The 26,406-nt window shown below is 46.8% G+C and overlaps 1 protein-coding gene across 1 annotated transcript in view; it reads right to left on the bottom strand.

Moving 5' to 3' along the window:
• LOC138570298 (fatty acyl-CoA hydrolase precursor, medium chain-like) overlaps window positions 1-26,406 on the bottom strand; it is a 373,857-nt gene that overhangs the window by 220,228 nt on the left and 127,223 nt on the right. The window contains exon 5 of the mRNA XM_069649072.1: window positions 19,982-20,135. Coding sequence (XP_069505173.1) covers window positions 19,982-20,135 — 154 coding nt within the window. The remainder of the gene's footprint in view (window positions 1-19,981; window positions 20,136-26,406) is intronic.

The following is a 26,406-nucleotide window of genomic DNA, read 5'->3' as shown; positions in this document are numbered from 1 at the left end:
CTCTCACTGCTTCTCTTCTTGTTTTCTCATTCTTCCCCTCTCTTTCTTCCCTCTCTCTTTTTCTCTTTCTCTAATTCTTTTATATTCTTTCTGTTCCTCGTTATCTCTATCTGCATCACACTTTCTCTCCTGTTCCCTTTCTTTTTCAATGATCCTATTCCATTCTTTTTCTTCCTCATCCTGTTTGTCTGTCGTATATCTTCCTCCTATGTTTTACTCTCTTCTTCATCTTTCTCCTGTCTTGTTTTATCTTCCCTATGTCTTTAGAATCATCCATGTTCCATCCATCCAATTTAAGTAATATCTGTCCTCCCACTCATTCAGTGTAATCGCTGTCTCTTCCTTATTGCTCTGTCTCTGTATCTCTTCCCCAGCCTCTGTCAACTTCGCTTGCAACTTGCGGCGCTTGCTATACTCATCGTGAATAGGTACTGGCTTGTTTTAATTCAATTTAGCTCCACTAATAGCATCTTCACTTCTGTAATTTCTTTCCTTTGTATAGAGCATGTAAATATGCCACCATGTGTTGCAGCACTGATTTTGAAAACTTGGCCTGCTGTGCCACAAACCCACTTGGAGTTGTATTTACAAATGTTGTCCCTATAGTGTGGCAAAGACTTACACAAATATATAAGGGGAGTGTCTCCTCCCATGGTGGCACATCAAGCTCTTGGCTGCCGATACTTTCTGGAACTCAAAAAATCTTAAAACCCCCTATCTTTTCACTCCTCTTTCACAATCTCATGTCAACAATACTTTCCCCTTTTTCCAACACTTTCTACTCCACTTTCTCAACCTTTCGACTACAACAACAACTGTTTGGGCACACACCACAAACGCTGTCCACACTCTGTCCTTTGTCCCTGAGCTCTCTTTCCATCCACACCGCAATTTCACTTCTTTTTAAGATGTAAACCAATATCCGCAAAGCTTCATTTTCTACAACTTAAACCACTTCTCACTCTCGCACTGGATATGGGTGCACCCTCAAAGTAATCCAACACAACAAAACAACTATGGCCACCTTCCTGCCCTTCTCTGACAAGGTATCCTCTTATCTCTTAAAAGTAAGCCAAACAGGGCATGGCGCCCTCTTCCTTGTCCTTGTTACAGTAAATCTCTTTATTCTTATTAACTTAATACCTCTTCTCAAGGTATAGTGTGCCACCGTCCATAACCCTGGTTACAGGTAGCCGCTCATAAATAAATCTTTTATCACTCTTCCCCAATAACACACAAACAACTCCCTCCCACCTTCGTTTGCCAATCCATGTTCTATAATTAGATCTGTGGATCGGCCGAGGGCTTCAGTATTGATCCTACCTCAGTCGCCACCTTCCCTGGCCCGCAGGCACCCGTGGGGACCGGGTAGAATTTTCTCCGAAGGAGGCGCTTGTTGAACGTCGCAGTTCACAAGTGAATCCCTTTACTCCACAGGTCGGCTCTGCAGTCCTCAGGCTTGCAGCGGGGAACATCGAAAATTCAAGGGTTTGGAAAGAACCATCGAAACCGATACCATATGTAATGGACAGGTGGAAAACCCCAGCTCTTAGCAGAACAGACATACCAGGAAATCTCGCACCCAAAAACAGAAGAGTCAAGATAATTGACAAAGGCCTGTTTTTTTAATTAACAATCAATATGAAACAGGGACAGCAGCGAACCCCAAAAGTCTCCACACGCTCAAATATTTTTACATCGCAAATCGGTTTACAACTAAAACATGTGTTAAAATTGATGTTACGTTTACAAAAACCTATGGGAAGGTGGGATTGGTTAAGGGGATTGTCTACATATAGAATGTATAGTGGTCAGTGTTTTCATTGGATATAATAATTTGGTGGCTCCAGTTTGGACCACCCCCAAATAGATAAGTAAAAGAACGGCAATTCATTGGCTCCTGCAACAGTTGCAAGATGGCATTATTGGAGAGGAATGAGTAGTTGGCATTGGCTTCAACATCCTTGTATAGGTGACATGAGCAGAACTAGAGGTTGGGGAGAGACAACAGGGAACCACTGCTTTCCATCAAGTAACACACATCTCTGTCTTCCTAGGCCACCAGCCAGAACCTTTAGCTTTGAGCTTGGCCTTGTCTGGCATTTCGCTTCTGAGAACCTTTGGGGAGTTGAGGCAGGTGCCTGTCTGTACCTGGCTCTGACATATGGACTCTATTCTCCAATTATGGGTCACGTGTGAGGAGACCAGGTTTTGAATTATTCTGTTCAGCTTTACTGAGAATGTAGCTCCTATTAAAATGGGTGCTATTACTCACTTCGACCTCTAGAGACTTTGAAGGTGCTCCTCAGGCACCTTTAAGCTTTTAATTAGCAGGCACCTGACACTCCAAGGTTGTTTGCTCCTTACTTAATCTAACAGAAATATGGCTTGCGCTTGAGAATTATTATGTTCCATTCTACTTCAGAGCTAGCCAAACCTCACGTTTCTGCAATAACCTTGGGGTCTGTATTTCAGAAGCTTCAGCAAATTGAATCTCCCTGCAGATTCAAAGCATCTCTGGAATCTGCATTTACTCTAACGTGGCTGCACCATCCATTTTCTGCAAAATGGCCACTTGTTACTGTTGTATTTCTGTGTTACGCAAGCTTTATATGTATTCTTAGACGGCTTGCCTTTCAGCTTATACATTATTATATGTTTCTGCTGTCTATTGAATGCAGGCAACATTTTTCATGTCTGAATGCGAGTTTGACCTATTGTTCGTGTATCTTCATAGTGATTGTATGCTTTGTGTTTCGTGCAAATCCGTGTGTCAGTCTGGTAATTAGGTCACTTGCTCTTGTCTTCTATGGTTATAGCATGTTCAGTTCTTCATGAGTTTGCAGATATATCTCTTTTTCGATGGTTTCAGGATAAGGTCGGTAGGGCTGCCTTAGTGAATAGCGTCTTTCATTCATGCGTACAGTACAGAGACGTGGGAGGGACATATGTTATGAATGACGTATTTATCTGTCTCTCGACGCTATGTTTTCAAACATATAAATATAAAGCACGAGGTGTAATGTCACCAACCAGCGCATGTCATGTCACTCCCTATGTCACTCACCACTCATAACCTGCCCTCCTGTTAGAACGTTACTGGCTCTCGGGGTTCCCCAGTGAGAACATTCTGAAGCACCGTGAAAGGAGAAATGTCACCCTACTACTGGTCAGCGCTCCTATGGTGTGAGCAACCATTACCCCATTGCTTGTGCCTCATTTCTGAAGCCATCACTCATGCCCCATCACTCATGCTCCATACCCTATTACTCACTCCACATTCATGCCGCCATCACTGATGCCCCATTACTCATTCCAAATTCCTGCAACCATCACTCATGCCATATGCACCATCAGTCATGTCCTAAACCCAATTACTCATTCCACGTTCCTGCAGCCATCACTCATGCCCCATGCCATACCACATTCCTGCCAATACCACTCATGCTCCATTACTCATTCCACATTCCTGTAGTCATCACTCATGCCCCATTACTCATTCCACATTCCTGCAACAATCACTAATGCCCCATGCACCATTACTCATGCCCCTGAACCATTACTCAGCCTATATTCCTGCAACCATCTCTCATTTCCCCAGCACCATCACTCATGCCCCAACACCATCACTCATGCCCCATTACTCATTCCACATTACGGCAACAATCACTCATTCCACCAGTGCCATCACTCATGCCCCATTACTGACTCCACATTCCTGCAGCTATCACTCATGTCCAATGCTATACCACATTCCTGTCACCATCACTCACACCCCATTACTGACTCCATATTCCTATCACTCATGTCCCATGCCATACCACATTCCTGTCACCATCACTCATGCCCCATTACTCATTCCACATTCCTGCAGCCATCACTCATGCCCCATTACTCGTTCCACATTCCTGCAACTATCACTCATGCCCGATGTACCATCAGTCATGCTCCCTCCACCATTACTCATTACTGCAGTCATCACCCATCCCCCATCACCATCACTCACGCCCCATGCCCCATTACTCAGGCCACATTCCAGCAGCCATCACTCATGTCCCGTTCCTTACCTCAAATCGCACCACATCACTCATGCCCCACTATTCATTCAACATTCCTGCAGCCATCTCTCATGCCCCATGCACCATCACTCAAACACAATGTTAGGCAGAATCACATGCAGTACCCTTTAGGAACACTACAGGCAATTAAGACTACAAGTGTAAGCACAATTTCACCTTTGGTACAAGCCTGTACTACACAGTAAAGTGATAGCGATGGCTGAGCAGCCAGACTTATCTCAAGAGTTTGAATGAGCAGTAGAACAAGTTACACAAAGGACCAACACATACAGTGATTCAAATATTCACGTACTCAAGGTTTCTTGGTTAAAAAATATACATTTATTTACTCAATCAGTTAGAAAATATTACACTAGCATAAGCAGCTCAATATCACACACTAATAAACCACAAATACACAACCTGTAAGTAACTGGACAAGTTTAGCTCCCCTGAAGTGGGAGCAAAATGGCACTTCAGATACTGAATAAAGGGGTAAAAAGACAAGGTTATAAGAATAGACAGCCCAAATACATTTTGCAGGGCAAAGGGTTTCAGTTAAATGCAACTAGCAATTCTTCTCATAGGCCTGGGCCAAAGTCAATGGTTCAGAGTCTTTGTATAGGATGGCACAGTTCTGGTAGATAACGGTTAAGTCTTTGCCACAGAGTTTAGAAGAATTTGGCTAGGCAAAAAGTTTGACAAATGTTTAGGGAAGGACAAGCCTTTGAAGTTGAGGAAAGTTTCACACACTTTCTTGATGTCCGAAAATAGTTCTGGACCGCGTTTGCACAGTACCTTGTTAATGAAGAAAGCTATAGCTGAGGCAGTTGTTCCTGGCAGTTCGAGCATATCTCGCTGTTCCTGAGCTTCAGTCATGGGGACAAGGAGGAGGATGTCAGGAGGTTCCTGCACTGTCCAGGGATGAGGCCAAAAGCTGTAGCAAGACGTTGGTTTAAGGTGTGGGTGCCTTAAAGTCCACAAGCTGGTTTCCTCCCTCTGGCTTTCCGGTTTTCAACAGCACTCAGATGAAAATTCGAACAGCTGGGGATGGTGTCCAGGTGGCTTACGAATTGGTTGTTCCCACCAAACTCGAGGGAAGAAGTTAACCTTGAAGGGCTTCTCTGTCGATTGGAGTTTCAGGCAATTCGGACCTGCAGCAGGGCTTCACCGGTCATCCAGGAGTTGCAGCAGTCCTCTTCCTTCAGCTCGTCTTCGGTTCTTTCGTTCCAGTGGTCGACTCTGCTTTCCAAGTCCCAGAGACCTGCTTTTGAACAGTTTTCCCCCATTCATTCCAGCCTGGCTGTCACTCACACAGCAGGGTGGCTGTCCTTGCCGGACAGAAAGCCAGCCAATCACGCCAGAGTGCATTCAAGTCTCCTAGGAGACTAAGCACAGGGAGTTTCGGGAACCTCCCTCACATCCTGTCCCCCACAGGCACTCAGGCACCAGAGGAGGGCTTCCGCACTGAATCCCACCAAAGGCCAATGAACAAAGGGACCAAACCTGTTTTTGGCGTGCAGAGACAAACACAAGAAGGACTTTTCCTAAAAGAAATAGCGAAAAAAGATGACCAGAGTCTGTTTTTACAGACAGGTCTGTGGCGCCATATTGAAAAACATGGCTGACCCGATTTTTAGCTACCGTTGTTAGCGGTCGGGAAAATCACTGTAGTTGATCTAAACCTCTGCCACCAGCCATTTAAAGTAGGAAAAGGTAACATTGTACCAGTACATGAGTGTTTTGACTCAGGGGAAGCTAAGCAACCCCTCTAGCACTCTATAGGAAGATAGTGTGCACTGGGTCAGTACATTTAAAAAGACTAGTAAAGCCAATTTAACTTTACATGCTCTGGGAGACGGTTGTCAGACCCAGAGAAGGTATTTACACCTTGGGGAGTCTGAAAGACACCCCTGTGTCACTGCACTGAATGTGCTGTGTGACACACAAAAACAGATGATGCCACTGGAGTTGTTTTAAAACTCCATAACCAAAGAACACAAAAGTAAGAGTGGGAAAAAAGGCTCACACTCTTCCCAGGTAAAAAAAATCAAATCCTAGAAATCCAGTTGCTGGGGGTCTTAAAAGGAAAGGGAAATTAGCACATTTTGAGAATTCTCCCTATCACCCCAAGCCCCATGTCTCAGGCCACGTTCCAGCAGCCATCACTCATGTCCCGTTCCTTACCACAAATCTCACCACATCACTCATGCCCCACTATTCATTCAACATTATTGCAGCCATCACTCATGCCCCATTACTCATTCCACATTCCTACAACCATTACTCATGCCACATGTTATGTTATCAACATTTATAGTGCACACAGTTACCCAAGGGCATCATGGCGCGAGAACAACACATGGAAACACCAATGAGTAGCAGCAGTCTACTCATTGGTGTTTTCAGGCGAGTTTTCAGAAGATGATGAAATTGGAGGTGATTCTCAACACGTCTCATTTCACAATTTGGCAGCAGCAACAGAAAACGCCCTCCCACCAATCCTAGAGAAGTGGAACGTCAGAGTAGTCACTAGGAGAGCATTTCTAGAGTGAAGAGTGCGGCCTGGAACATAGGGTAGAAATGATTTGTGAAGGTAATCAGCTCCCTGTCCATAGAATACTCTGTGTACCAAACAAAGGAATGTAAAGTCAATCCTCTTAGTGACAGGGAGCCAGTGCAGGGAGTGCAGTACTGGACTAATATGAGCACGGTAGAGAGAGGATGTGGCCACTCTGGCCATAAGGTTCTGGATGAGCTGCAACCGACTGATCGGCCACATAGGTTGTGCCAGAAACAGACACAGGCGGGCAGGGAGAAAAGGCAAAATCCCTCCAAGTCCCCTCAGAAGAAAATGGCCTGTTTTACAGACAGCACTGGCTTGAGCAGACATAGACAGTGAAGCAGACAGATAGACTCCAAGATGTGTTACCAGAGACACAGGAGCAGGAACAACACCCAAAGCAGTGGGGCATAGAGATGAGGACCAATGTGCAGTGTCAGTCGCGGACCCTACCACCAGGACCTCAGTCTTGTCCCCGTCGAGCTTTAGCCAGTTTCTGCCAATCCACTCCCCCACGGCTGCCAGGCAGTCACACAGCCGTCCCAACACCTCAGAGTGGTACAGGTCTAAACAGACCAGAATCTGAGTGTCGTCAGCATAGGAATAGCATCGGAAGCTATGGGAGTGGATGAGACCCATCAATGGCTGAACATAGATGTTAAACAACATTGACACAAGGTGGATCCTTGAGGAACACAACAGAAAAGTGCACAAGAAGAGGAATTAAATGGCGGAAGTGAAACAGTTTGAGACCTATATGTCAGAAAAGAGGAAAACCAGGTCAGGGCAGGGCCAGGGAGGCCAGCAGACTTGCAGGGTGGCATGGTCGACAGTACCAAAAGCTGCAGAGAACTAACAATATCAGAGCTCCCACTCCACCCCGGTCGACCATGATCGTCCTGCGACCTGGTCGGAAACCAGACTGAAAAGGGTCAAAGAATTTATACATGCACCTTCACTCATGCCCCATTACTTCTTCTGCATTCCTAAAGGCATCACTCATTCCCCATGCACCATCACTCATGCCCCATTACTTCTTCTGCATTCCTACAGCCATCACTCATTCCCCATGCACCTTCACTCATGCCACATTACTTCTTCTGCATTCCTACAGCCATCACTCATTCCCCATGCACCTTCACTCATGCCCCATTACTTCTTCTGCATTCCTACAGCCATCACTCATTCCCCATGCACCTTCACTCATGCCCCATTACTTCTTCTGCATTCCTGCAGTCATCACTCATTCCCCATGCACCTTCACTCATGCCCCATTACTTCTTCTGCATTCCTACAGCCATCACTCATTCCCATTGCACCATCACTCATGCCGCAAGCCTCATTACACATTCCTTCATCCAACACTCATTCCCTATGGGTCATGACCCATTGCACATTCCTGCAGCTATCCCACACGCCCCAACACTTCTTCCACATTCCCTTAAACATTATGTATTCCCTATGCACCTTCTCTCATGCACTATTACCCATTGCTCCGGCTATCCCACGCGCCCCAACACTTCTTCCACATTCCCTTAACCATCATGTATTACATATGCACCTTCTCTCATGCACTATTACACATTGCACATTCCTCCAGCTATGCCACGCACCCCAACACTTCTTCCACATTCCCTTAACCATCATGTATTCCCTATGCGCCTTCCCTCATGCACTATTACCCATTGCACATTCCTCCAGCTATCCCACACGCCCCAACACTTCTTCCATATTCCCTTAACCATCATGTATTCCCTATGCGCCTTCTCTCATGCACTATTACCCATTGCACATTCCTGCAGCTATCCCACGCGCCCCAACACTTCTTACACATTCCCTTAAAAATCATGTATTCCATATGCACCTTCTCTCATGCACTATTACCCATTGCACATTCCTGCAGCTATCCCACGCGCCCCAACACTTCTTCCACATTCCGTTAACCATCATGTATTCCCTATGAACCTTCTCTCATGCACTATTACCCATTGCACATTCCTGCAGCTATCCCACGCGCCCCAACACTTCTTCAACATTCCCTTAACAATCATGTATTCCCTATGCACCTTCTCTCATGCACTATTACCCATTGCACATTTCTCCAGCTATGCCCCGCACCCCAACACTTCTTCCACATTCCCTTAAACATTATGTATTCCCTATGTGACTTCTCTCATGCACTATTACCCATTGCGCATTCCTGCAGCCATGCCACGCGCCCCAACACTTCTTTCATATTCCCTTAACCATCATGTATTCCCTATGCACCTTCTCTCATGCACTATTACCCATTGCGCATTCCTGCAGCTATCCCACAGGCCCCAACACTTCGTCCATATTCCCTTAACCATCATGTATTCCCTATGCACCTTCTCTCATGCACTATTACCCATTGTGCATTCTTGCAGCTATGCCATGTGCCCCAACACTTCTTCCATATTCCTTTAACCATCATGTATTCCCTATGCACCTTCTCTCATGCACTATTACCCCTTGCACATTCCTGCAGCTATCCCACGCACCCCAACACTTCTTCCACATTACCTTAACCATTATGTATTCCCTATGCGAATTCTCTCATGCACTATCACCCATTGCTCCGGCTATCCCACGCACCCAAACACTTCTTCCATATTGCCTTAACCATTATGTATTCCCTATGCGCCTTCTCTCATGCACTATTACCCATTGCTCCGGCTATCCCACGCACCCCAACAATTCTTCCATATTCCTTTAACCATCATGTATTCCCTATGCACCTTCTCTCATGCACTATTACCCATTGCGCATTCCTGCAGCTATCCCACGCACCCCAACACTTCTTCCACATTCCCTTAACCATTATGTATTCCCTATGCACCTTCTCTCATGCACTATTACCCATTGTGCATTCCTGCAGCTATACCACGCACCCCAACACTTCTTCCACATTCCCTTAACCATTATGTATTCCCTATGCACCTTCTCTCATGCACTATTACCCATTGCACATTTCTGCAGCTATCCCACGAACCCCAACACTTCTTCCACATTCCCTTAACCATCATGTATTCCCTATGCGCCTTCTCTCATGCCTATTACCCATTGTGCATTCCTGCAGCTATCCCACGCACCCCAACACTTCTTCCATATTCCCTTAACCATCATGTATTCCCTATGCGCCTTCTCTCATGCACTATTACCCATTGCGCATTCCTGCAGCTATGCCATGCGCCCCAACACTTCTTCCATATTCCCTTAACCATCATGTATTCCCTATGCGCCTTCTCTCATGCACTATTACCCATTTCACATTCCTGCAGCTATCCCACGCACCCCAACACTTCTTCCACATTCCCTTAACCATCATGCATTCCCTATGCGCCTTCCCTCATGCACTATTACCCATTGCGCATTCCTGCAGCTATCCCACGCGCCCCAACACTTCTTCCATATTCCCTTAACCATCATGTATTCCCTATGCGCCTTCTCTCATGCACTTATACTCATTGCACATTCCTGCAGCTATCCCGCACGCCCCAACACTTTTTCCACATTCCCTTAACAATCATGTATTCCCTATGCGCCTTTTCTAATGCATTATTTCTCAATGCACATTCCTGCAGCTATCCCACGCGCCCCAACACTTATTCCACATTCCCTTAACAATCATGTATTCCATATGCACCTTCTCTCATGCACTATTACCCATTGCACATTGCTCCAGCTATCCCACGTGCCCCAACACTTCTTCCACATTCCCTTAACAATCATGTATTCCATATGCACCTTCTCTCATGCACTATTACCCATTGTGCATTCCTGCGGCTATGCCATGCGCCCCAACACTTCTTCCACATTCCCTTAACCATCATGCATTCCCTATGCGCCTACTCTCATGCGCTATTACCCATTGTGCATTCCTGCAGCTATCCCACGCCCCAACACTTCTTCCATATTCCCCTAACCATCATGTATTCCCTATGCGCCTTCTCTCATGCACTATTACCAATTGCACATTCCTGCAGCTATGCCATGCGCCCCAACACTTCTTCCATATTCCCTTAACCATCATGTATTCCCTATGCGCCTTCTCTCATGCACTATTACCCATTGCACATTCATGCAGCTATCCCACGCGCCCCAACACTTCTCCCACATTCCCTTAACCATTATGTATTCCCTATGCACCTTCTCCCATGCACTATTACCCATTGCACATTTCTACAGCTATGCCACGCGCCCCAACACTTCTTCCACATTCCCTTAACCATCATGTATTCCCTATGCACCTTCTCTCATGCACTATTACCCATTGCGCATTCCTGCAGCTATCCCACGCGCCCCAACACTTCTTCCATATTCCCTTAACCATCATGTATTCCATATGCACCTTCTCTCATGCACTATTACCCATTGTGCATTCCTGCAGCTATCCCACACGCCCCAACACTTCTTCCATATTCCCTTAACCATCATGTATTCCCTATGCTCCTTCTCTCATGCACTATTACCCATTGCACATTCCTCCGGCTATCCCACGTGCCCCAACACTTCTTCCATATTCCCTTAACCATCATGGATTCCCTATGCGCCTTCTCCCATGCACTATTACCCATTGCACATTTCTACAGCTATGCCACGCGCCCCAACACTTCTTCCACATTCCCTTAACGATTATGTATTCCCTATGTGCCTTCTTTCATGCACTATTACCCATTGCACATTCCTATAATACAAAAATAATCTGGATGGAGAGATCCAACAATAATCAAAGTGATTCTGTGTACGTGTATTTATTTTGCATTAACACAGAAGGTTTTGGATGACTTGACAATTTACTTTACAATCCTTTCGATAAGCACGAAAGTTTAGGAAGTACAAACGGACAAGGCTGGTTGTGGATAGTGGTAACACGGATGAGTGTCGACCTCTGGGGTTATTGAGGTCAAAACTTCATTAGAATGCACATTTCCCAAAATGGATGAGGTAGGAAGACCCTACTATGCAGGGAAATATGCGCCTGAGACTTAAACTGGTCCAAGGCATGGTTTACACATGGTGCACACAACAATATTTACATATAACATACACAAGGGGGGATGGTACAGTTGTGTCACGGGGATCGACACAGGGTGTGTTTCGGCCAAAAAATGGGCTTGATTGAAGCCTGTCTTTGTGCTGTCTTTCGTCAGGAGGGGCACCTGTGGCGGTGCTGTCCGTTGAATCTGTGGGTTAAACAGAGCTGTGAGGATCTCGGAAACTGATTGACTAAGTTCAAGAAGTATTCAATACTGGCAAAGTGGTGCCATGGTGATACATTGCGTGGTGTATCTGGAGAACAGCTTACCTAGTACTATGGTAGCAGAAGGTTGCTGTTTGGTAATCCTCAAAAGATGCAGGATTGCCGGTGCGACAATGGCACTAGGTGGGTCGGCTGTCGTTTCCTAAGAGCCGACGTCTCTCAGGGTCCCGCAAGACTGGAATAGGCTAGGAGTGGTCCCATGTCTGAGAGGAGAACAGAAAAATGTGAATCATGGTGCTAAATCCCCAATGTCGTCTCAAACGGTGGCTGTCTGCACTCTACACAGGTTGTGATGGTGGGTGCCCGTGGAGTGAGGGTCCTAGGCACAGCAGTGTCACACCGGGTGACTAGTATAACTGTAAGCCGTAGCGTAGGTGCGCTGCCGGTGCTGGTGCATCCTCATAGGTGCTAGGATCGTGATTCGGGGGTGCAGGGTAGTGGATTTATGTGCAGCCTTGTGCTGGGTGGCCCCACGGTGGCACATAGGAAAAGCTGTGTCCATCCGTGAACATTTTAAGCCATATGGTCAAAAAGTTGCCGCCGGTCAAAGTCAAGGAAGCATGACCGCGGCCATTGAGAGTTACGCTGCCTGTCAAAGAGCAGTGCAGGGCGTGCGGGTGCCGTCGTGGGCTGAGTGACGGTGCCTAAAATTAATCGAGCCAAAATGGAGGGAACGTGGTGCCTTCGTAGTGGGTCGGGAATGCTTCCAAGTCCGTGGGGTGACAAAATAGTTCAATAACACAATGTGCTCCCTATTTTAACTTACCGCAGTGTATTCATTAGTGCTGTGCCCTCGGGGGCCTCTGCACGCAGTGGTTTCAGTGCGGCATAGCGTAGTGGCTGTGTCTAAAGAACATTCCCAGAGGCTTGGGATCAGCCAATGGGGATGCGTGGTGACAATGAGGCTGCTCACGGGAGCCAATCGCGTCTGGCTAGGCGTGATTCCCAACCGAGTGGCAGACGGTAGGCGGCAGAAGGCTAGCGGTGCCACACTGTGTTTTGGGAAAGGTAGTCCCATAGCGGCAGATGCATATAGGTGTGTCTATATGCGAAAGCTGGTGCGCAAGGGCTGTGGGAGGTGAAACAGTGGACGAGTCCACGTGTACCCGCATGGAAGTGCAGCATGCAGGAGTGGCCCTGAATGCGCAACAAGTGCTTGATTGAGGCGCCCCTCTCGTGTTGTTATTTGAAATAAAGCGACATATGGTTCACCTCAAGATTCAAAATAGATGCATCTGGTCTCTAGAGCTCGAGGCCACAGCTCTGTTTAACCCATAGATTCAATGGACAGCACCGCCACAGGTGCCCCTCCTGACTAAGGCCAGCACAAAGACAGCCTCAATAAAGCCCATATATTGGCCGAAACACACCCTGTGTCGATCCCCGTGACACAACTGTACCATCCCCCCTCGTGTATATTATATGTAAATATTGTTGTGTGCACCATGTGTAAACCATGCCTTGGACAAGTTTAAGTCTCAGGCGCATATTTCCCTGCATAGTAGGGTCTTCCTTCCTCATCCATTTTGGGAAATGTGCATTCTAAGGAAGTTTTGACCTCAATAACCCCAGAGGTCGACACTCATCCGTGTTACCACTATCCACAACCAGCCTTGTCCGTTTGTACTTCCTAAACTTTCGTGCTTATCGAAAGGATTGTAAAGTAAATTGTCAAGTCATCCAAAACCTTCTGTGTTAATGCAAAATAAATACACGTACACAGAATCACTTTGTTTCTTGTTGGATCCCTCCATCCTGTTTATTTTTGTATTATACGTTTACCCACCTGGGTACATCCGGACTCCGCCAGGTGCCCTATATTTTTTACCATTGCACATTCCTGCAGCTATCCCATGCGCCCCAACACTTCTTCCACATTCCCTTAACCATCATGTATTCCCTATGCACTATTACCCATTTCACATTCCTGCAGCTATCCCACCTGGGTAGATCCGGACTCCGCCAGGTGCCCTATATTTTTTACCATTGCACATTCCTGCAGCTATCCCACGCGCCCCAACACTTCTTCCACATTCCCTTAACCATCATGTATTCCCTATGCGCCTTCTCTCATGCACTATTACCCATTGCACATTCCTACAGCTATGCCATGCGCCCCAACACTTCTTCAACATTCCCTTAACCATCATGTATTCCCTATGCGCCTTCTCTCATGCACTATTACCCATTGCGCATTCCTGCAGCTATGCCATGTGCCCCAACACTTCTTCCATATTCCCTTAACCATCATGTATTCCCTATGCGCCTTCTCTCATGCACTATTACCCATTGCACATTCATCCAGCTATCCCACACGCTCCAACACTTTTTCCATATTCCCTTAACCATCATGTATTCCCTATGCGCCTTGTCTCATGCACTATTACCCATTGCGCATTCCTGCAGCTATGCCATGTGCCCCAACACTTCTTCCACATTCCCTTAACCATTATGTATTCCCTATGCGCCTTCTCTCATGCACTATTACCCATTGCGCATTCCTGCAGCTATGCCATGTGCCCCAACACTTCTTCCATATTCCCTTAACCATCATGTATTCCCTATGCGCCTTCTCTCATGCACTATTACCCATTGCACATTCCTCCGGCTATCCCACGTGCCCCAACACTTCTTCCATATTCCCTTAACCATCATGTATTCCCTATGCTCCTTCTCTCATGCACTATTACCCATTGCACATTCCTCCGGCTATCCCACGTGCCCCAACACTTCTTCCATATTCCCTTAACCATCATGTATTCCCTATGCACCTTCTCTCATGCACTATTACCCATTGCACATTCATGCAGCTATCCCACGCGCCCCAACACTTCTCCCACATTCCCTTAACCATTATGGATTCCCTATGCGCCTTCTCCCATGCACTATTACCCATTGCACATTTCTACAGCTATGCCACGCGCCCCAACACTTCTTCCACATTCCCTTAACGATTATGTATTCCCTATGTGCCTTCTTTCATGCACTATTACCCATTGCACATTCCTATAATACAAAAATAATCTGGATGGAGAGATCCAACAATAATCAAAGTGATTCTGTGTACGTGTATTTATTTTGCATTTACACAGAAGGTTTTGGATGACTTGACAATTTACTTTACAATCCTTTCGATAAGCACGAAAGTTTAGGAAGTACAAACGGACAAGGCTGGTTGTGGATAGTGGTAACACGGATGAGTGTCGACCTCTGGGGTTATTGAGGTCAAAACTTCATTAGAATGCACATTTCCCAAAATGGATGAGGTAGGAAGACCCTACTATGCAGGGAAATATGCGCCTGAGACTTAAACTGGTCCAAGGCATGGTTTACACATGGTGCACACAACAATATTTACATATAACATACACAAGGGGGGATGGTACAGTTGTGTCACGGGGATCGACACAGGGTGTGTTTCGGCCAAAAAATGGGCTTGATTGAAGCCTGTCTTTGTGCTGTCCTTCGTCAGGAGGGGCACCTGTGGCGGTGCTGTCCGTTGAATCTGTGGGTTAAACAGAGCTGTGAGGATCTCGGAAACTGATTGACTAAGTTCAAGAAGTATTCAATACTGGCAAAGTGGTGCCATGGTGATACATTGCGTGGTGTATCTGGAGAACAGCTTACCTACTACTATGGTAGCAGAAGGTTGCTGTTTGGTAATCCTCAAAAGATGCAGGATTGCCGATGCGACAATGGCACTAGGTGGGTCGGCTGTCGTTTCCTAAGAGCCGACGTCTCTCAGGGTCCCGCAAGACTGGAATAGGCTAGGAGTGGTCCCATGTCTGAGAGGAGAACAGAAAAATGTGAATCATGGTGCTAAATCCCCAATGTCATCTCAAACGGTGGCTGTCTGCACTCTACACAGGTTGTGATGGTGGGTGCCCGTGGAGTGAGGGTCCTAGGCACAGCAGTGTCACACCGGGTGACTAGTATAACTGTAAGCCGTAGCGTAGGTGCGCTGCCGGTGCTGGTGCATCCTCATAGGTGTTAGGATCGTGATTCGGGGGTGCAGGGTAGTGGATTTATGTGCAGCCTTGTGCTGGGTGGCCCCACGGTGGTGCATGGTGGCACATAGGAAAAGCTGTGTCCATCCGTGAACATTTTAAGCCATAGAGTCAAAAAGTTGCCGCCGGTCAAAGTCAAGGAAGCATGACCGCGGCCATTGAGAGTTACGCTGCCTGTCAAAGAGCAGTGCAGGGCGTGCGCGTGCCGTCGTGGGCTGAGTGACGGTGCCTAAAATTAATCGAGCCAAAATGGAGGGAACGTGGTGCCTTCGTAGTGGGTCGGGAATGCTTCCAAGTCCGTGGGGTGACAAAATAGTTCAATAACACAATGTGCTCCCTATTTTAACTTACCGCAGTGTATTCATTAGTGCTGTGCCCTCGGGGGCCTCTGCACGCAGTGGTTTCAGTGCGGCATAGCGTAGTGGCTGTGTCTAAAGAACATTCCCAGAGGCTTGGGATCAGCCAATGGGGATGCGTGGTGACAAAGAGGCTGCTCACGGGAGCCAATCGCGTCTGGCTAGGCGTGATTCCCAACCGAGTGGCAGACGGTAGGCGGCAGAAGGCTAGCGGTGCCACACTGTGTTATGGGAAAGGTAGTCCCATAGCGGCAGATGCATATAGGTGTGTCTATATGCGAAAGCTGGTGCGCAAGGGCTGTGGGAGGTGAAACAGTGGACGAGTCCACGTGTACCCGCATGGAAGTGCAGCATGCAGGAGTGGCCCTGAATGCGCAACAAGTGCTTGATTGAGGCGCCCCTCTCGTGTTGTTATTTGAAATAAAGCGACATATGGTTCACCTCAAGATTCAAAATAGATGCATCTTGTCTCTAGAGCTCGAGGCCACAGCTCTGTTTAACCCATAGATTCAACGGACAGCACCACCACAGGTGCCCCTCCTGACTAAGGCCAGCACAAAGACAGCCTCAATAAAGCCCATATATTGGCCGAAACACACCCTGTGTCGATCCCCGTGACACAACTGTACCATCCCCCCTCGTGTATATTATATGTAAATATTGTTGTGTGCACCATGTGTAAACCATGCCTTGGACCAGTTTAAGTCTCAGGCGCATATTTCCCTGCATAGTAGGGTCTTCCTTCCTCATCCATTTTGGGAAATGTGCATTCTAAGGAAGTTTTGACCTCAATAACCCCAGAGTTCGACACTCATCCGTGTTACCACTATCCACAACCAGCCTTGTCCGTTTGTACTTCCTAAACTTTCGTGCTTATCGAAAGGATTGTAAAGTAAATTGTCAAGTCATCCAAAACCTTCTGTGTTAATGCAAAATAAATACACGTACACAGAATCACTTTGTTTCTTGTTGGATCCCTCCATCCTGTTTATTTTTGTATTATACGTTTACCCACCTGGGTAGATCCAGACTCCGCCAGGTGCCCTATATTTTTTACCATTGCACATTCCTGCAGCTATCCCATGCGCCCCAACACTTCTTCCACATTCCCTTAACCATCATGTATTCCCTATGCACTATTACCCATTTCACATTCCTGCAGCTATCCCACCTGGGTAGATCCGGACTCCGCCAGGTGCCCTATATTTTTTACCATTGCACATTCCTGCAGCTATCCCACGCCCCACAACACTTCTTCCACATTCCCTTAACCATCATGTATTCCCTATGCGCCTTCTCTCATGCACTATTACCCATTGCACATTCCTGCAGCTATGCCATGCGCCCCAACACTTCTTCCATATTCCCTTAACCATCATGTATTCCATATGCGCCTTCTCTCATGCACTATTACCCATTGCACATTCCTGCAGCTATGCCATGCACCCCAACACTTCTTCCATATTCCCTTAACCATCATGTATTCCATATGCACCTTCTCTCATGCACTATTACCCATTGCACATTCCTGCAGCCATGCCACGCGCCCCAACACTTCTTCCATATTCCCTTAACCATCATGTATTCCCTATGCGCCTTCTCTCATGCACTATTACCCATTGCACATTCCTGCAGCTATCCCAAGCGCCCCAACACTTCTTCCACATTCCCTTAACCATCATGTATTCCCTATGTACCTTCTCTCATGCACTATTACCCATTGCACATTCCTCCGGCTATCCCACACGCCCCAACACTTCTTCCATATTCCCTTAACCATCATGTATTCCCTATGCGCCTTCTCTCATGCACTATTACCCATTGCACATTCCTGCAGCTATCCCACGCGCCCCAACACTTCTCCCACATTCCCTTAACCATTATGTATTCCCTATGCGCCTTCTCCCATGCACTATTACCCATTGCACATTTCTACAGCTATGCCACGCGCCCCAACACTTCTTCCACATTCCCTTAACCATCATGTATTCCCTATGCGCCTTCTCTCATGCACTATTACCCATTGCACATTCCTGCAGCTATGCCATGCACCCCAACACTTCTTCCATATTCCCTTAACCATCATGTATTCCATATGCGCCTTCTCTCATGCACTATTACCCATTGCACATTCCTGCAGCTATGCCATGCGCCCCAACACTTCTTCCATATTCCCTTAACCATCATGTATTCCATATGCGCCTTCTCTCATGCACTATTACCCATTGCACATTCCTCCGGCTATCCCACGCACCCCAACACTTCTTCCATATTCCCTTAACCATCATGTATTCCCTATGCGCCTTCTCTCATGCACTATTACCCATTGCACATTCCTGCAGCTATCCCACGCGCCCCAACACTTCTCCCACATTCCCTTAACCATTATGTATTCCCTATGCGCCTTCTCCCATGCACTATTACCCATTGCACATTTCTACAGCTATGCCACGCGCCCCAACACTTCTTCCACATTCCCTTAACCATCATGTATTCCCTATGCGCCTTCTCTCATGCACTATTACCCATTGCACATTCCTGCAGCTATGCCATGCGCCCCAACACTTCTTCCATATTCCCTTAACCATCATGTATTCCATATGCGCCTTCTCTCATGCACTATTACCCATTGCACATTCCTGCAGCTATGCCATGCGCCCCAACACTTCTTCCATATTCCCTTAACCATCATGTATTCCATATGCGCCTTCTCTCATGCACTAATACTCATTGCACATTCCTGCAGCTATCCCACACGCCACAACACTTCTTCCACATTCCCTTAACCATTATGTATTCCCTATGCACCTTCTCTCATGCACTATTACCCATTGCACATTCCTGCAGCCATGCCACGCGCCCCAACACTTCTTCCATATTCCCTTAACCATCATGTATTCCCTATGCGCCTTCTCTCATGCACTATTACCCATTGCACATTCCTGCAGCTATCCCAAGCGCCCCAGCACTTCTTCCACATTCCCTTAACCATCATGTATTCCCTATGCGCCTTCTCTCATGCACTATTACCCATTGCACATTCCTCCGGCTATCCCACACGCCCCAACACTTCTTCCATATTCCCTTAACCATCATGTATTCCCTATGGACCTTCTCTCATGCACTATTACCCATTGCACATTCCTCCGGCTATCCCACACGCCCCAACACTTCTTCCATATTCCCTTAACCATCATGTATTCCCTATGCGCCTTCTCTCATGCACTATTACCCATTGCACATTCCTGCAGCTATCACTCACGCTCCATCCCTCATGCCCATCAATCATTCCACATTCCTGCAACTATCACTCATGCTCCATAACTTCTTCCACATTCCTATAGCCATCATCGATTGCCCACGCGCCATCACTCATGCCTCATGCTCCATCACCCTCTCCAAATGCCAGCAACCATCACTCATGCTCCATCACTCATTGCACATTCCTGCAGCCATCGCTCATTCTCCATGTCCCATCACTCATTCCACATTCCTGCAGCTATCAATCATGCCCTATAAGATGTTTCATGTTCCTATAGCTATCACTAATTCCCCATGCAGCAACTCTTATGTCCAAGACCCCATCACTCATGCCCCATTCCTGCATCCATCACTCAAGCCCATGCCCCATCACTCCCATTCCTGCTGCCGGATGCATTATGGTGGCAGTTTAGCAGCACACATCAGAGGCTCTTGGTCAATCAGTGACTCACGTGTGCAGAAGTGCTTATGCCCCCCGCGGATTCTCCAAATATGGTGACAGAGGTGGGGTCCCCTCCAAACGCGCTGATGCTTCTGTTCACCCACTGAAGGGCTGCGACTTGATCCAAGAAGCCCCAGTTTCCACGTGCATGCTCATCGCCAGTGCTGAAATCAGAAGACACAGAGATCAGCTGTCAGTGAGTGTAAGGATGTCCCCCCTACCCCGAGGCAGCCTGCGCCCTTCCACGCTACCCTGCCCTGGGCATCCCGTTCAAGGACAGTCTCTTTGCCTGTTTGCCCTGCAGCTCTCGGCTCAGATCTCGCACCCACGCTACTTCAGTAGCTGTTGGCATGGCTCTACTTTGTTTTCTTATTTTCTTTACTTTGCTTCTGCTATCCTCTCATCCCTGCTACCATCTGCCCCAGTGCGTTCGGGACACTGCTATTCTCCACTCCCCTCATTGGCATTCTTCTCCCACTCTTCACTTTTCATAAGACATTGGAAAATCCCACCAGCCTGTAATCAATCACATTCAATACTGGATCTGTTTCTTTGTTTTAACTTTCATTTTCTTTGCCTGACCGGAACATGTATTTCCCCTGCTTCTTTGCTTTCTCCTCTTACTCATTTTGCTCACTCCCCTCACCTCCACAGCGACGGTGGCGGTACTGGCATTGTTTTTAACTCGTCTTGGTCTCTTGCACCTCCTTTACCCTCCCTTCCCGTCTCATTTCTCATAACCCTCCTCTCCCCCTTTCCGCTCCTCCAACATAACTATTGCCACTAAACATGACTAGGGGCTAGCCACCCTCCACACTCCACATAAACACACAGAGAATTAATCTAATGCACACACCCTAACACACCTCTAAAACCCCTGAAACAAAACTAGAGGGAACAACCCTGCACATAGTCCATAAAACCTTCGACTCTACACAGATTCACACCCATATTAAATACTCAACTCCTAACAGCCATCTGTAGAGGAGCAGGTAGTCCCTGCCTCCTCGCCACCATCATATTTGAACATTCAGGGAAGAGCTAAAGATGGGACCCCCTGTATCGTTCGAATACTGTATCGAGTGTACTAGAGGCGTAATGCACTCAGACAGCCATTCAGAATATACCCTCGCACTGAAAATGTGGAAGGATGTCACATGCCAGAGTGTCAGAATGCATATATGGAAATCGAAAATGGACGTTAAAATGAAATCTGATGAGGACAAAGTGATGTCATGTAGAAGATATATGAACCTATGCTGAAACGATATGAAAATACCAAGTAATGAAGTAACTGAAGCACGAAGAGTAACATGAATCTGAAGTTAAAGTGATCATGCATCTAAAAAGGAATTAAGTTATTGACCAATAACTGTAAATATGCAGTAACGCAAGGTAGAAAGACAACGTAAAGAAGGTTGCTATAGAAGAAAATATAATATGGCAAGGACGACTGTATTAGGAAAATGGACGACGGTTTAGGGTAAATGTAACCAAGTTTCCTCAGAAACAGTCTGAAGTAGTAAGAATCAAGAGGCATGAAAAGGTAGTCCCGTGAGCAGACCTGCCGATGAGTGAAGATTGGCCTGGAGTGAAGATTCTATTTTTAACGGATAAGTACAGAGCACAACATGAATACATGGATAAGCTTTGAACTGAGACATTTTTCTTAGATGAAGGAAGACGAAAACATCTGTGAGAGCCAAACCGTTGGTCAATTAAAAGTGCATAAAGTTCATATGAGAAAGAGTGAGCAAGTATCTAGAGGCCAAGAGGAGCAACAGCACCGTACAAAATTAATTCAAATAGCAGTAAATGGAAGGCTGAAATGGAAAAATGTGTGGTCTACTCACAAGTGACCCAGAGGTCGAAACCAAAGACTATTGATTGGAGCCTTAAGCTAAGATAGTGGTTTGCTCAAACTCCCTTGAATGTTCCAGAACAGCGAGCAGCAACAAGGTCAACTACAAACTGAAGACTTTGGCTGATGGTCTACTGATGACAGATGATGGTCTAATTGGGAAAATGGGGAGTAGTCTGATGGGACTGAAACACCTAAGTTCCGTTTCACATATGTGCTGCTAAGGAGCCAAAAGTCCAAGGTTGGGATAGTATGCCAACCAATCACTGGGGTTGGGGGACAACCTAACATATAATGTTGCAAGAGACAAACCACTGTTATGTCCATCATAATAGGTACTGTATGCATTTAGAGATAGTTTACAGCGTGCCCTACAGACAAGGGGTAGCCAATGAAGCACTATTACTTATATATTTTATAAGTAGATACGTTTCCTTAACCAGTCCCTTCATTTAATAGGTTTTTTATTTTTCCATGTAGAATGACATTATAGATCATGCATATTGGGATATAAGACCTCCAGATATCCAGGTAATTAAACTTGGCTGTTAGTGTGCAAGCCTCAGTCCGATGTCTGCTAGATGACCCTGCTTTATTAAACGGATAATAAAGTAGTACCGTGCCATATTCCTTGAGTCTGTCTGGTTATTTGGTCTAAGATCTTTTATTTAATTCCATCTAACATTAAAGACGATTCAAGGTGCTAGAGCACATTTAGTGGTGCGGATGGTTACGGTCTAGTCGACGTAGGGAAGATCCAGACCCCAAGACAATTGGCTACTCCCACCATTAGCCAGACGACCACAGAGTTTCCTGTGGAGAGCGGCACGCAAAGTAACGTGTGAAGACGATTTGGTTGACAGGTCCCTCTTTGAGGAAATTCCTGTCGGGTCCCTGCAGGCACCCAGTTGATGAAAGGCGAACTGGTTGTTTGAGGGATAGTCGATGCCAGAGGATTCGAACTGAGTCACGGATGAAAGCAGAAAAAAGAAAGTGGCAAATTACGGGGTTGGTTTGTGGTATAAGACATGCATTACTTACCGTAAAAGCATTTCTGATGATTGCATCTGCTTAGATTCACATGCTGTGCATATAGTCTGACATCCAGTGGTAACCGCAGAGTATTGCATCTTGTCTTTTGAGAATCGAAAGAGGACATCGACATGGGTGTGCCTGTAACACTATCCCTAACATGACGTGTAGTGTACCCAAAATCCCTCACGCGTCGAGGACCCTCCGATTGTATTTTTTCTGCCGCAAGGGAGCCTTATGACTATTGTGAGTGAGTACAGAGAAAAAAGCAGTAAACGTCTATGTTCCTTCGATCCGAGCGGGGAGGCAGGGAGGGCGCATGTGAATCTAAGCAGATGCAATCATCAGAAATGCTTTTACGGTAAGTAATGCATGTCTTCTGATGCTCGTTAATCTTCTTAGAATACCATGCTGTGCATAGACTTGCGAGCAGTACCCGGAGTTGGAGGTGGGTTGTGAGAAGGAACAGTAGCGAAAAGATGTCTTACTACTGCTTGTCCCACCTGAGAATCAGACCTAGAATGAGTGTCTAGGCAATAGTGTTTTGTAAAGGTGTGTACAGAACTCCAGGTTGCCTCTTTCAAATGGACTCTAGGGGAACATTTGCAATGAATGCTATAGAAGCCCCAGTGGCCCGAGTAGAGTGTGCTCTAGGCTTGAAGGGCAGTTCTCTCTTAGCAAGAGTGTAACAGAGTGTGATGCATTTGACAATCCACCTTGAGATAGTAGATTTGGAGACATGGTCTCCCTCTCCACCCGCTGCCACTGAAATGAAAAACTGATTTGTCTTTCTTAGTGGTCTAGTTCTTTCCATGTAGAACATGACTGCCCTGCGTACATCCAGTGTGTGCAGGCTTCTTTCTCCCATGCTTGAGGGGTTCTGAAAGAACATTGGTAGTTCTATGGACTGGTTCACATCGAACCTTGAAATGAATTTAGGTGCAAACCTAGGGTGAGTGCGCAGAACGAACTTATCTGTGTGAACTGTAACAAAGGGGTCTGGAACTGAGAGGGCCTGTAGTTCACTGACTCTTCTTATAGAAGTAATAGCTATTAAAAAGGCAGTCTTGTAGGTGAGATCCTTTAAGACTTGTTTTATGCATGGGCTTGAATGGAATAAGTCTAGTCAACACCACATTTAGGCCCCATCCGGGAGTCGGGTTAGAAATGGGAGGGTGAATTCTCTTTACTCCCTCCATGAAAGCCTTAATGACTGGTATCTTTCACCACAACACCTTCTGTTGTGATGTAGTGTAGTTACAAACCAGGCCTCAGTCTACTAAATGAGTCGGGTACAAAACAATATGGGTAGGAGAGCAGTCAATGGGGTTGAGGCTCTAATAATTGCACCAGATGACAAAACGCTTCCACTTACTGCAATAGCAATATCGTGTATTAGGTTTCCTTGCCTCTCTGAGTATGTCCATACATCTCTGAAGGAGTTGGAGGTGCCAAACTCTGTGACCTCAGGAGCCAGGCCGCTAAGTTCAGAGTTTGCTGGCATGGGTGCAGTGTTTCTCCCCTGTCCTGAGATAACATGTTGTACGGGCAAGGCAGTTTCATTGGAGGAGATAGGGGCATCTCCATCAGCTGAGCAAACCAGGGTTGGCAGGCCCACATGGGGGCCACCAATATTATGGTGACTGGTTCCTGGTGCATCTTGTGCACTATCTTGTTGAGTAGGGTATCGGGGGGGGGGGGAAGCGTAAACAAATTTCCCTGACCATGTGATCCAGAGTCTGTTCACCTTGGAACGATTCTGGGGGTACCTGGAGGCGTAATCTTGGCATTGAGCGTTCTCCAGAGTTTTGAACAGGTCGATCTCTGGGAAGCCCCATTCTACAAAAACGTGGGAGACGATGACTTCGTGTAATCGCCATTCGTACTCCATGTGTAGTGGGAAATCTCTGCTGAGTACGTCTGCCAGAAGATTGAGTTCCCCTGGAACATGTTGTGACAACAGGAACATGTTGTGTTTGAGAGCCCACTTCCAAATGTTCTGGGACAGTTTGGACTGCCCTGGAGAGTGAGTGCCCACTTGTTTGTTCAGATAGTACATGGACTTGGTGCTGTCTGTAAGGATCAGTTGTGCCTTTCCTTGCAGTTGTGTCTGAAAGGCTTTTAGAGCTTTGAATATCGCTAATAGCTCCAACAGATTTATGCGGTTGGATGCTACTTCAAAGGACCAGATTCTGTGCGCCGTTTGCTGAAGCAGGTGAGCCCGCCACCCGGTGAGAGATGCGTCTGTAGTGAGAGTGGCTTCTACTGCGGGGGTGGTGAAGGATTTTCCCTTCAAGAGGTTTTCCCTCGACCACCACTGCAGAGAGAGAACGAGGGCTGGCGAGACAACCACTAGATCGTCCCATTGTCCGCTGGCCTGACACCGCTGGCTGTTGAGCCACTCTTGCATTGGACGCAGGCATAGCCGCACATGAGGAACCAAATAAATGCATGGCGCCATCATTCCTAACAGTCGCATTGTCTTGCGTACTGTCACCTCCCGACTGGCTACATATTGAGGGATTTGAAACATGTTTTCGACCCTCTTGTTGGAGGGGAAGACGAGGCCATCCCTTGTTCAAATTAGAGCCCCTAGGAAATGTTTGACTTGACTGGGGTCTAAACTGGATTTCTTCTCGTTGATGGAGAATCCCAGGCTGAATAAGAGGTCTATCGTCTTTTGAGTATTTGACAGGCATGTTCTGTAGGAATCCCCTGTTATGAGCCAGTTGTCGAGGTAAGGATAAACTGGGATGGATAGCATGCGCCGGTGCGCTGCTGCCACTGACAATACCTTTGTAAAAACTCTTGGTGCTGAGGCAATGCCGTTGGATAGTACTTTGAACTGATAGTGTCTGTCTTCTATCATGAACCTGAGGTATTTTCTGTGCGCTGGCAACACTGAAATATGAAAGTATGCATCTTTCATGTCCAGTGTTGCCATGTAATCCCCCTGTGATAGCAGGGGAATTACTTCCTGCAGAGTGACCATACAAAACCTTTGTGGTTTGACAAACTTGTTCGCTGGGTGCAAATCTAGTATAGGGCGCATGGTGAGATCCTTTTTGGGTACAAGGAAGTACACTGAATAAATACCCTTGTTTACTTGTAGAAGAGGTACGACGTCTATGGCACCCTTTTCCTGCAGGATCTCGACCTCTTGTAGCAGGATGCGCAGGTGTTCCGGCATCAGGCGTCTTGATCGTGGAGCTCTGAATTGTGGGGTCTGGCAGAATTCTATGCAGTAACCATGGGCGACGGTGTTGAGTACCCACCGGTCTGTTGTTATCCCCCTCCCATGCTTGAAGAAATGATGTTAGCCGCCCCCCTACCGGAGAGGTTGGGTGGGGACCCGGATTTGCTGGTCATTTCTGACCTGAGGCTGGGGTGCCTCTAGGGGTGGAATTCCGGCCCCTTCCCTTTTCACGTCGTTGACCTCTAGGGGGATACGGGGTGGCGTAGCTGGTTCCCTGGGGCAAGGACCAGTTATTTCCAGAGCCATATTGGTTGTGAGGGAAGCAAGATTGTCCATGAAAGGAACA

The sequence above is a fragment of the Ambystoma mexicanum genome, chromosome 2q (assembly GCF_040938575.1).
Source record: "Ambystoma mexicanum isolate Mex_15411 chromosome 2q, UKY_AmexF1_1, whole genome shotgun sequence".
NCBI lineage: Eukaryota > Metazoa > Chordata > Amphibia > Caudata > Ambystomatidae > Ambystoma > Ambystoma mexicanum.
This window is presented reverse-complemented; position numbering and strand designations above follow the sequence as displayed.